Source organism: Acomys minous (assembly GCF_964271855.1).
Source record: "Acomys minous genome assembly, chromosome: 2".
Classification (NCBI taxonomy): Eukaryota; Metazoa; Chordata; class Mammalia; order Rodentia; family Muridae; genus Acomys; species Acomys minous.
In genome coordinates, this window is record NC_140484.1 from 20,542,901 (window position 1) to 20,556,002 (window position 13,102).

General features: G+C 45.4%; 1 protein-coding gene across 17 annotated transcripts in view; it reads left to right on the forward strand.

The window, feature by feature from the left end:
* The window catches only part of SORBS1 (sorbin and SH3 domain containing 1), a 230,501-nt gene that overhangs the window by 170,877 nt on the left and 46,522 nt on the right, over positions 1 to 13,102 (forward strand). For 13 of the 17 annotated variants that reach the window (XM_084749813.1, XM_084749814.1, XM_084749807.1 and 10 more), the window contains 4 exons: positions 3,140 to 3,223; positions 6,870 to 6,935; positions 7,473 to 7,574; positions 11,723 to 11,772. In XM_084749813.1, coding sequence (XP_084605939.1) covers positions 3,140 to 3,223; positions 6,870 to 6,935; positions 7,473 to 7,574; positions 11,723 to 11,772 — 302 coding nt within the window. The remainder of the gene's footprint in view (positions 1 to 3,139; positions 3,224 to 6,869; positions 6,936 to 7,472; positions 7,575 to 11,722; positions 11,773 to 13,102) is intronic. The other 4 variants (XM_084749805.1, XM_084749804.1, XM_084749806.1 and 1 more) reach the window with 2 other exon arrangements.

Consider the following 13,102-nt stretch of genomic DNA (forward strand, 5'->3'; position numbering starts at 1 on the left):
GCTTCATTTAATCAGTATATAGAAAGAAATAACTTTTTCATGCCAAGCCCTGGACGGGATGTTGGAGTTTATACTCCGTAGGTATGTGGTGGCAAGGACAGATGTTGGGATAGTGATTACAGGCTGTCACTCAAGTCCCTTCTCTGGCATTTCAAGCTGGCCACTAGGGTTCCGCTGTAGTTGGTGTCATCTACATACTCTGCTTAGGAGGATGAGTGGGAATGTAGTGTAGATTACGCAGCGCTGGACCATCATGGAACAGCTGAGCTCTGGGGTGCAGTCCCGACTCTGCAGTATGCCTTCGGGCAAGTCATTTAACCTTCTTGAACCTCAAGGTTTTCATTTCTGAGTAGAAAATTTATCTGGCCCTTCAGCCTGGTGGAGTGTCCGGTGATACAGCCAGAAGGGGTGTTATGCATGTAAGAGCTATGAAACTGTAAAGCGTGGTGTAAGTGGACACACCACGCTCAGATGATTTACTTAATTGAAATTTGAAGCTGGTCTCTGGCTCCTGTTCAAGCATCACCACTGTCTCTGAGGAGATGACAGTTTCCTGGCAAGAAACTTGCCCTTTCCATGGATTTTATCAAGGTGGAAAAAGAGCAGCCCTGTTTAAAAAAAAAAAAAAAAAAGCAAAGAACCAGAGCCTGGCATTGTGGGAGTGCGGTGGCTGTGGGGACAGGGCCCCTTCTTTGCTTCCAGAAAGTGTTAGTGTGCTCCTTGATCAGGTGTGGTGCTCAGTTACACCTGGCAAACTAGGGCAAGTGTGAGTGCTACGGGCAGTGCCTTTTACCTTTATGTCTGGGCAGCTCAGAGAACTGAGGCTTCAGATCTAAGTTATTTAACATAACCTTTTCTTTACTCAGCATTAACCTGGGCAGTCAACTGTGCTGCAAACAGCACTCAAGAATAAAATGAGTTAATCCTTTCAAGGCTGTAAATATCATAACTCTTAGGCAGCTTCCCAAAAAATTGGTATGTCAGTACATTAAACACACACACACACACATACACACACACACAAACACACACACACACATACACACACACATACACACACACAAACACACACACACACATACACACACATAAAACCTATTCCCAGAAAACAGTTTATAAATAGTCTTTGTAAAAATAACAAATATGAAGTAGGTTTCATGAAAATCTGTCACTCTGGGTTGAAGAGTGAACGACGCAGTATGTGAGCCATCATTCCCAAATGGCTTGACCTTTGTGGACGTTGGGTTTCATTTCACCGAATAAAGGCAGAAGCGGGGCTGCAGACATGGTTCAGTCGCTAAAGAGCTAGAGGACCCGAGTTCAGTTCCCAGAAAAGGAGTAAAAGAGCCAGGCTTGGTGGCTTGTACTTACAGTCCCAGCGCTGGAGGGGCAGAACCAGGCAGATTCTTAGGACTTGCTGGCCAGTGGCAAGCCTGATTGGCAAGCCCTAAGCCATTGAAAGACCCTGGCTCAGAAAACAAGATAGCTGGCTCCTAAGGAACATCACCTAAAGTTTTCCTCTGATGTCTACATACATGTGCGTAGGTATATAAACACGCCTGTACACACATGTAGCTACACACACACACACACACACACACACACACACACACACACACACACACACACAGAGTCTGGATGGGCAAGCCTTCTGATTCAGGATAGAAACTCCAGAGGAAGCGGATCTTGATGCAGGAGGATGGAACTCAGCCTATAATTCCCTCTAGTTTCAACCCCTATCTTAAAGTCTCCGACAAGTGGCCATATCTTCCACCTGCGACAGCAGGAATGAACGAATGGCAGGTGCTTCAGGGGGTTTCAGAAGAAGGGCTTGGTAAAAGTCACCAAGACAGTTTTCGGACTCCCCTGCAAGCAGAAAGGGCGTCTGGGAAGGACTGCTCCAGCCCTGCATGTGAGGCTGGGCTGGCAGCCCGCTCTCCTGTGCCATCAACCTTATGGCTCGGAGGTACAGAGCTTCTTGTGTGAGCTCTTCAGGCTCAGAAAAAATGATTTGCATTTTTGTATTTCATGTTGTTATAGGAAGAAAAAAAAAATCACATCTCAACCTTTTGTACTTTTTACAGTTACTAAGAACATATGAACTTAAGCAAACCTTGAACTCAACCATTTGTGCCTCATATGAACAAGACTCCTTTTATTAGAAAACTCGATTTGATTTCTAATCATCCGTTTTTAGTGTTTTCCAAAAGTAGACGATATTCCCTAAAGTACCAGAATGTTAATACGTATTTGATGAAATATTACGTGACAGGATCAAATTATCAATCTGTGTGACATGTCTTAGTCTACTGGCAGTGAGGACTCTAACTTTGGAACGTAACCCAGAAGGGTCTCTTCCTACCCCGTTCTGTTCTCTGTCTTGTCCAGCTTTTCTGTCACTTAAGTTTTTTTGTCCTCAACCCTTTAACATTTATCTGTTAGAACACGAAGTATACTCTGTCTGTACTCATTCCCCATGGATGCCTGTGGGAAGTGTTTTTCACTTGTGTCCTCTGTTTTGACTTACATCATTTTTCACTTTGCCGTGTATGACACATGGAATCTCACCTATTCATGTGCCATTAAAGATGCAGTATTACCCAATTGGCTTTCATAAAGTGTCAATATTTGCATTTATTTTTGAGACCCTTAAGGCAGCCTTGCAAATAAGTACTAAAACTGTTTGCTTTATTCTGACATAGACGCTGAATGTTTGGTGTGCTCACCAGTTAATGTGCTCACAGTATTATTTATTTGCAAGAGAAAATAAGGGCTTTTCCCCTCCCCGAATACGGAAATGGTTGAAGAGTACCATTGGGCTGTATTTAACTTTGTGATGGCGACTTGCAGTGTGGTGTCAAGTCATCCATCCTCAGTCCATCTGCCTCTGCTGCAGGACTCCAAACCAATCCCTCGCTGCTCCCTGCCTCAGTTTCCCTGTTTTTATGAACACATCCTCTCCCTTCAGTTTCGTTGCCCTGCTTTTTGCTGGTGTCCGTAAAACTGGACCAGTCACTGCTGTGGACGCAGGCGCTGTGTAACCCAGAGGCACTGCATCTCTACTGGCCTGTTCCTATGTAATCTTTTACATAATGTTATCCTTCTCTTTCTTCCATTTCCCTGTCACCAACCCTTATAGAGTCGGGATATAAGCCCAGAAGAGATAGATTTAAAGAATGAACCTTGGTATAAATTCTTTTCGGAATTGGAGTTTGGGAAACCGGTAAGTGTAAGAGCTTCAGTGGCTATACACCTTGTGAAATAATGCTGTCGGTGAGTGCTTGGCTGCTCTAGAGCCAGATCTGGGTGAGCGATTCAGTAGTGGCAGCAGCCATGATCATTGTCAGTAGTCAGCTTTGTCTTACCTCACTGCCACCTGAAGGCTTCCCCGAGTCACCAAGAAGGGACAGTGAGCTTGGAAGTACACCTTCCTGGGGTAGCCAGAGTGTGACCAAGACATCACTTGTCCTAGGACCTCTCTCTGCCACCTCCAAGAAATATCACATACCTGGTGGGTGGCATTTTTTTTTTCTGCCATCCAGACACTACTTTAACCAGCTGTTAAGGTCGATGAGTGCAGGCAGGGAAGTGCGTCACCTAGGCGGCCAGCGGTAGTTACAGTGCTTCCGCATCAGGTTTGTAAAGCATGCGTGCAAAGCAAATGTGTGAGCAGGCCAAAAATCCTGCTTCCCTGTGCAGATACAACCCCCAGCCCAGTTAAAGGCAGATTTTAGGGAATGATTTCGGTGAGTTGGGCTGGTATTTTCTAAGATTTGGAGTGGAAGGTAGAAGTGTAGAAAATTTAGTGTTTGCTGCTTCCCCGGGGGTATTTCTGAGTTGTTTTTTGAGTGGGGGAAGGGGGCGGGGGCAAGGTGATTGATTTTTGAATGGGAGAAGGAGGCGGGGCAGGGTGTTTCTTAGTCCTGTGCCCAGACGAGTTTCAAGCCTAAGGATAATCTGAACTCATTTTTCCACTCAAGGCGACCGGCTTTAAACCTGTAGTTACTTTTAATTCCCAATTATGACTGCAAAAGGAACTTATAGGCAGAAGAGCTTAGTCTAGAGAAATGAAACACTAGGTGCATATATGAGACTCTTAACCATTGGTTATGCAGTTCAGTAGAATGTTACGTTCCGCGCTGGCGCTGTGCATTTTTCCATTAAGGTGGAGACAGGGAAGTCAGGCTGGTATTGTGGAATTGCTGATTTGGCTTAAAGACGCTGAGTGTCTTCTGAGTTAGGAGTGCCCGGCTTCCAACATTCTACTTGTAGGAACAGGCATCCTTCCTTCCCGGGCCCTCCTGGAGGCCTATCATCCCCGCCCCATACCTCACTCCCGCCCCCACTACCCCGTTCTGTTATTGATGAACAGCGCCATCTAGGGGCAGTGGAGAGGAAGCATTTAGCCCAACTGCGCTTAGCTCTTCTCCCCTGTCCCCAGAGCTTGTACAGTGCAGAGCTCATTTCTTCTCCTTTTTCTCCTCCCCCCACCTTTTTTTGCTGTTCACCATTTAGACACCAGATTTAATGAACACAGTCTTTTCTACTTGCAAAAAACTGAACAGCATCCTAATCCTTTTCCTTATTGGTATGTATGGTCCCCTCCAAAGCGTTATGATTGATGCAGTGGCAACAGCAACACACTGTCCTCATGGAAAGCAAGCGATACCCATTCTAAATTCCTTTCTCTAGAATTCATTCCAATGATTTTTTAAATTCCTTTCGGGATGTACAGATTGCTAGCCGTCCCCTCATCTACCAAATGACTAAACTAGTTTAATCTGGAATATTTACTTTTTGCAAAAGTTAGCGAGCTCAATTTATTACTAGTGATCAGTTTTCATGAACCTATCATTACCAACATTGTTTGCTGATATTTGACAATACTTCAGAGTCCCAGCCTTTAGTAAACAAGCCTTGAGAATAACATGGTAAATTACCAAAAATTGTGTTAACTCACCTTGTGCAAACATGGAGGACACAGGCCGTTTGTCACACAGTTCCTTCTCTTGGTGGGGAGTTCCTTTCTGTGTAGCCTCAATCTTCGAGGGTTTGCCCAAAAGAACCTGGGCCAAATTTCCTGGAACCTCAGTGAAGAAAGACCGTTTACATATGGCTTGAGACATCCCCAGGGTGCGCTTATCCTCTGGTCGAACCAGCAGGGTTAGGAGGAAGTAGGAGAGTGATGAGAAGTTTTCTTCTCTCCCCCGTCTGGTTACAGTGAACACGACGGAGTGCACTTCTGTGGGAAAGGCATAAGCCATGGTAGTTGGTCTGGAAGATGTGCTGGGTGTTCATGAAAAGACGGTCTCTGCCAATCATATGGGCCGGCATTGTTCTCACACCAACTTTGGGCCATTACTTTCGATAAAAGCCCACTAGAATTTTGGTACTGACAGTTGCTGAGGTTATTTTTTATTTTTATTTTTTGGTTTCCCCCCCCCCCCTTTCCTTCTCCCTGAACCTTCCCTCTTTAAGCCACTCAAGAAGAACTGAAAGTTGCAACAAGATCTCAGTTGCGGTCCTCAATAAATTGCTATGAAATAACAAATAATTCAAGACTCCAGGAACCACTGGGGGTAGGGGTGATTATTCGAAGCAAATTTATTTTTGTAGACACTCCCTTATGGAATCTTGTGACAAAGAAAGAGAGGCGTAGGGATAACGCCTGTGGAAAGTCTACTTCCCAGATAGCCGTCGAGTATTGTAAGCACTAAAAGTGAATGGTGGCTGCAGAACACAGCACGTGGAGGTCCTGCTGCTGTCAGCTAATGCAGCAGGAGGCAGCTTGCTTTCCTTTTGGAGAGGTATTACAGGGGACCAGAGGACCCACCTTTTATTCTCCCTTTTCTTCCAGTTTCTACAGACATTGATTTGATTTCTATCCACAAACTCAAGGCACTATTTCTCAGTGTTAAGCCCTTCAGAATGCTTCTGTAGAATTAGTTGACGTGAAAACCTGCATGCAGTCTTTGGAGCTTTTAATGATCTCCTGCTCCTGTTTCTGATCTCCCTGGAGGGGTTATAATATGGGAGCTCTCATGCACATAGGCACAGTCAGAAAACCTACTCGGTGAGAGAGAAGTTCAGAGTTAGAAGGCACTGGAAGTTTGCTGTCAACACACACACACACACACACACACACACACACACACACACACACACACTTGTTAAAAGCCTACAGCATTCTCCGGGCAGAGTTCCATCTCTCTGATTGTCTGTGAAGGGATAAAGAGCAAACAGAGTGACCTCTGACCTGCTGAGAGGAAAGAGGGGTGGGGTGGGGCGGGGCATGCCTTTAGTGTTAGGGATATTACCAAACTCTACTTATACTGTGAAAAGCCAGTTAAGCTGCTGGTCACATGCACTATTTGAACCCTGCTCTGGATGCTGTTGCCGCAAACCACAGAGTCACCTTTAGTTCAGGTCAGCTTCCATTGGCCAAATCTGTGGATCTGCACACTTATTAACATGTAATGAATTTTTTTATATTAGATAATATTATTTTAAGAATGTGAAATCTCCAGCGTCAGGCTTTGTTTGAAAAGAGCAAGAAAGATTTAGAGATTCTAATTTGTTCAAATTTGTTATTGATGCTTCCCCCGGCCCCCTTTTAATTCTAGATTTTCAATATTGAGAATCAGGGGTTGATTTACTTTTGACACTTAAACGCACTTTCTAGCCAGTGACTTCATGTCTCCCCAGGGGGCAGACAGCTATGTGTCCTCAGCCAGGATCCCAGCCCTTTGCTTTGAGTTCACCTTTCTGTGTTGGTCCGGTTCCCAGCGTGTCCCTCTTTGTTTGAGCCCCCATGTTTGTCTTTATGTCTTTATGCTCATTTCTTCATTTCCTCCTCTGCTTCCCGTCAGCCTCCCAAAAAGATATGGGACTATACTCCTGGAGACTGCTCTATCCTTCCTAGAGAGGCTAGAAAGGTAATTCCGTGCCTTCTCCGCGACTGTGTGCTAGACTTCTAGCTTTGCGTGCCGTGAGTGTGTTGTGGGTTTGTGTTCTTTTCTTAAATCTTTTTTTTTTTTTAACTTAGTAACTTGTTTGGCCTGGTGATGAAATTATTTAATAAAGTCTGTGAGACATATACTAATATTTAGAGGTTTTTAAAAACAACTCCTGTCACAGTCGCTATAGTCTGACACAAAGGGAGCAGGCCCTTCCTCACAGGTAGGTTTTGTGGCATTTGTGGTTCTCTTTAGAAGTAGAATAGATGTCTGAAGCTCCGATGCTCAGGATTTCGCTGAGCTTGCCTGACGTTGCTCTTTCTGTTTTCACATCTTTTAACTAACTTCTCGTGAGCTCTTGTGATTGAGGCAGGCCACTGTGGCCCTATTAAAGTATGACACTAAACAACAACAATAACAACCAAAAAAACCCCTCATTTTCAAACTTAACCTTCCATACCTTCTTCTTTTCTATAAACTAAAACATTCTTTCTCGTCTTTTCTTTCTTGAACCAGACTAATCTAGAAAAAGATCTCAACTTCTGCCAAGCAGAGTTAGAGGCAGATTTAGAGAAAGTGGAGACGGTTACTAAGTCACCCAGTGCAAACTCGCCACAGGTATTTCCCAGTTTTTCTCTTGCTGTTGCTTCCTTTTCAAGCCTTGCTTCTTATTTCCTGCTTTCTTCTCTGTTCTTTGGTTTTTCTTTGTGGAGATGACAAAGGATGCTGCTGCTAGCTTTAAGATGCATGGCTTTCCAAATCCTATTTACATGCATACATGCGCGCGCGCGCGCGCACACACACACACACACACACACACACACACACACACACACACTGGGTCAGTTTTTTTGTTTGGAATCCTTTGGAGCTTGTCATCTTCCTTAAAGGGTTTTTCAAATACATACAATATGGCTGACGATTTGAACGCTCCCCTACCTGCCATGACCCATATTTCTTCTTTGATGACCTTTGAACATTCTTTCCTTTGCCTTCTTTGAATTTCCAGAGCTCTATTTGGGGAGCCTATTTCTCTTATCTTTTTGTTGTTGTTGTTGTTGCCCTTGGGAGATGCCAACCTCAGAGGTAATTTTGAGAGACACAGCAGCAGTAGCTAGGCTAAGGCATTGTCATAGCGATGCTGTTTGCCATTGTAAAAGTCAGCAAGTTCACAGCAGAAAACATACTCCAGATATTAAACAGCCTGGGCACATGCATTTTAAACTGGTCCTGTATTGGTGTTTTAAAAGGGATCTGTGTTAAAATGTATGTGTTAAAAGGTAGGAAGTAGTAAGGAGAGAGCCAGTTCAAGGTGCACAGGCTTCAAGGAGGAAACTGAATGTTTGGTGAAGTGTGCTTTGGGTTCCCTGACAAAATGGAAGAGACTCTTATGAGAAAAGAATGTCTTTATTAGAAATCAGAAAGTGATGTGGACACAGCTGCAGTGGCCAGGAAGGGCCATGCAAACCACGGGAGGACATGTGCAATGGCAATGCTAGATGTAAGTGTCATTGAGACAGGGTCAGACACTGGTGCAAGGGAGCTGGGCATAGAAGTTGGGTGAGTGGCTTGAGACTCAAATGCAGGCAGAGAAACCAGGGTTTTATGGTAGCCTCCTTGTGGGTCTGGGATAAAAGAGCAGGAAGCCAGTGAGCTGTGGGGGGATGGGGAGCTTTTCCCTCAGAACTGAAAGGAAGCAAAGAGGTAAGTTGTCATATGTTCAGTTGAGACTGACAGGGGATTGGGGTGGAGAAAGTGGGGTACCAGGGTGGATACCAAGAACTGTATTACTACTGTAGGATTAAAGCTTCAAGGAAGACACTGCCCCAGCCTGTTCTGGAGCAGGGTCATGGCTGTGGGTATGCCCTAACAACAGTGGCCTACAGGCAGGATGGGAGGTCTGTAGCAATAGGCTGGCCAAAATGAGTCGAGAGATGCTTTCATAGCAGTGAAACACCTGCAGCTTACCCAGAGATGGGGCAACAGCTAAAGCTGACAACTGCTATCGTTAAGACCCAAACCCTGCAGGAACACCATGATGTAAGGAAGAGTCTGATGCACTGCAAACCATTTGCCATTGGTTGGTTGACTGGCACTGTTAGTCTTGAACATGTTTGAGACGTGCTTGCATGGGTTCTATACACAAGCACAAGAGGCTGCCGTCAGAACATGACAGTTGAGTCCACATTGACTGGGGATATCCATTTTGAATCACTAGGGAAACACAGAAAGAGGGCACATTGTCAAATGGATATGAAAGATCAGCTCTTGAGTGGAAATGATGGAGATGGACAAGACTGTAGACTCAGGAGTGTGACTAAGAAGATGTTGGGTTTTCCTTCAGACCACTGGAGTAGCTAAAGAGAGAGAGAGGGAGAGGGAAGAAAGGAGGGAAGGGGCCAGACAGCCATTCCCTTAGAGAAGTTGAACTGGAGGTAGAAAATCACTTAGTGTCAGAGGCGAGGAGGCTACTGCGGTAGTCCAAGCAGACAGTGGTGGGAGTCCATACTGTGGAAGTGCCAACAGGGAAGAGGGGAAGGATAGATGGAGAGAGGCCCTGAAGGGAGTTATGGTGGGTAGTTGAAGTGGTTGGCGTGAGGACTGATGAGCTGGGCAAAGGGAAAGAGATGTCTAGCTTTAGGGTGTGGCCTGGGCAGCTGGAAATGTAAGGACCATCAGTATGTTGGAGGAAGCTAGAAAGAGACTTAATGAGGGGCGATCATGGAGTTGGTTTCAGGTAGTTGGCTTCTGAGGTGCTGGCTTGGGATCAGATAGGGATATCCAGAAGACAATAGGAGCTGTGAGACTAGATCTTAGGAAGCAGGCAAGGGCTTAAAAAGTTTCTCAGAGGTGCTTTGTGGGGGCTCTTGGGAGTTGATAAAGATGTCACCTTGGCAGCAAGTAAAAGATTGAGAGAGGTAGGGACCAACAGCTGTCCACTGGGTTGTAGGATGGCATTAACAGGACAAGGAGAGGCACAGGAAGGACAGTTCAGAGAGATGGGGTTGGGGTTGGGGGGGGGGAGACACACAACAGAGCAAGAGGAGAAAGGCAGAACAACCCAGCTGCTGCAGAGAGAGCTGAAGAAATGGATTTGGGGTGGCAGGGTGGCTCAGTGAGTGAAATTGCTTGCTGTGTAAGCATGTCAACCCCAGTCCCATTCCTGGGACTGGATGGAGGAGGTGAAAAGAGAGAACTGGCCAAGTTGTCTTCTGGCCTCCACATGGGCACTATGGCATGCATGCTCCCTCAACACAGTGGTAAACAAATAGTGTTTAAAAGATAAACCCCTAGGATAGCTCCATGGAATGGATTGTAGAAATTTGTACAGACTTTGCTTTCTGGGCATTAGAGTTTGTGAAAAGGAATCAGAGAACCCTGTAGGGATGTGGCGGCGTCATTGAGGGCATGTGGGCACTGGAGATGTGGATGAAGGGAAAGAGAAGACAGGAAAGGTTGGTGATGACCCCAGAAAGATGTAACAGGGCTGGGTCAACGTTTTTCATGATGGAGGTACTGGCAAGATCTTCAAAAGTAGATTTCCAGAATGGGGCAAATGCCAGAGGTAAGAGCCTCATGCTGGGCAGTGGGCGGCCAGATGGTGGGCTGCCGGACGGTGGGCAGGTGATACCAGTACAGCCAGAAGGGCCAGAGGATGGTGGGAGCAATGAGCAGAGCCTCTCTGAGAAGTGATGGCTGTGGTGCAGGAAAGGACAACAAGCCTCATTCTGGGACAGCAGTGCCTCTAAGAGAAAAGGACCCAGACTGACAATGAGAGATGTATGTTTCTGCAGGCCAGAGGCTAAGCGAGGAGCCACCAGTGAAGCCGCCTGCCCTCCCTTGCTTAGCCACCAGTGAAGCTGCCTAGCCTCCCTGTCGTTTCCTCTTCCATGATCCAACAGTTTTTTCCTCCATTTTCCGTTTTTTTCTTTTTTTTTTTCCTTTTCTCTAAATACCTCTTCTGGAGGTAGTTTGTTTTTGTTAAAATAGTTATTAGTAGAGATGACAGTCATTATTAAATAGGAATAGCTGTAAAAAAAAACTTCTACATTGATTTATTTAACATAAACACATGTAATCTTTGGCACTTCCCACCCCCCCACCCCCCCCAGTACAACAAAAGGACCTTCTGAGTTAAGTAATCACATTTCTTTCACTTTCTGGTAGCTCTGGGCTGACTTCTTCCTTTTGTCAGTGGCCTGTAGTTTTAGGAAACATTCCTCAACCTGTGCTCATAGTGTTATTACTGGATTTTGTGAACTTGTGTCTCATTTTCACACTTCTCAATTTACAGGTATAAATGAGTTGTGTAAATACAGTGTGGTTATCTTAAAATGCATGTTTAAATGCAGTCTCTGCCTAGAATATCGTGTGCCATTCCTGGGTGTGGGATTTGGGGTACATGAAAGAATGTACAGCAGGCCTGGCAGGGGGTCTGGGGACTGGGGAGGACAGATGAAGGGGTTTCTCCTCTCTGGGGTTGCAGCTGAAGGTAAATGTGAGCTGAAGCCCACCTCCAGACTCACCCTGTGCTCGTGGCTGCATCTCCTGTGAGGCAGAAAATGAAAGAGAGCCTGATACCCCCAAATCTTTCCTAGCCCCAAAGTCTTTGTGTCCAAGCTTTTTGCCTTCAGGGACACTGTCTACATGCCCAAACTGAAGTGGCTTGACCCCTTTTCCTTGCTTTGCAACCCATAAATTAACACAAATCACTGTTATCTTTTTTTTTTTTTAACATTGTTTCTTTTTCTTTTTGATTCTTACAGAGCTCAGCAGTCAGCCCAACTCCAGACATTACATCAGAGCCTCCTGGATAGTAAGTAGCCACTCCTCTGTTTTTATGGCTCAATGTATCAAGGGCTAGACAAGGGTGAGAAAGGCTGGTAGTTTGGAGACTGATCTGTATCTGCCTTGTGGTGTCCTGGGGTAGACAGCAAAGGCTTGGTGCTAGGAAGGGTTCAGGGCGGTGGGCTGTCCCATGACTTGGGCTTTGTTTCCCAGGAGTTTGAGGCTATTGTAGTTTTCAAGTTGATTTTCTTCTCTTCCTCCAAATTAATCTTATAGCGATTCATGTTGTCTTCGATAGCTTTACCCTTGGTTGATGTCTTTACCTTTGCTTTTTTGTTTTGTTTTGTTTTCGTTTTTCGAGACAGGGTTTCTCTCTGTAATTGCCCTGGCTGTCCTGGAACTCTCCTTGTAGACCAGGCTGGCCTCGAACTCACAGAGATCTGCCTGCCTCTGCCTCCTGAGTGCTGGGATTACAAGTGTGTGCCACCATGCCCAGCTGTGTCTTTACTTTTACAATGTAAAGTTATTTGTCTGCATTTATTTCAATTTTACTTACTTCACACATGTATGTGTGTGATATGTAGGGGTGTGTGTGTGTGTGTGTGTGTGTGTGTGTGTGTGTGTGTGTGTGTGTGTGTGTTGTGGCTGTGGAAGTCAGAGGAGAAGATTTGGGATTCGGCTCTCTTTTCACCGTGAACCCTGGGAATCTAATTGGTTCGTCAGGCTTACACAGTAGCTGCCTCTCTTTGCTTAGCCATCTTATTGCTTTATTTGTCTACATTCTAATCAATTGCCCTCAGTGGATCCCTAAGGGAAGGGGTGTAGTTAGGAAGTTCTGGACCTGGCATAAAGATAGAAGGGCAGATAGTAGGGTTAGGTCCTTAAGTGAGTCCTGCAATTTGGGATGTAGGGCCTAGATTGTCATATGGGTATGAATTTTTTAAATTCTTAATATTTTACTTGCATGTGTGGTGGTAGTGGTGCATGCCTTAATCCCAGCACCCAGGAGGCAGAGGCAGAGGCAGGCAGATCTCTGAGTTTGAGGCCAGTCTGGCAGCCTGGTGCACAGAATGAGTTCCAGGACAGCCAAGGATACACAGAGAAAGCTTGTCTTGAAAAACAAACAAACAAACAAATTGGCTGCACAGCACATGTACCCCCATTCACTTCTTCCTGGAGTAACTGATCCTGTCTAGGGGGTACAGGAATGGGTTTATTTTCTCTGACAACTAATTAAAAGGCAGGAAGGAAGTGGAAACCTTGGGGTGTCCCAAGCATATGAGAAGCAGAGCTACCGTATCATACCTGGGAGTTAGGGTCTCCTCGTAGTCTCTAGTTTCATTCATAAAAGAGTTTAA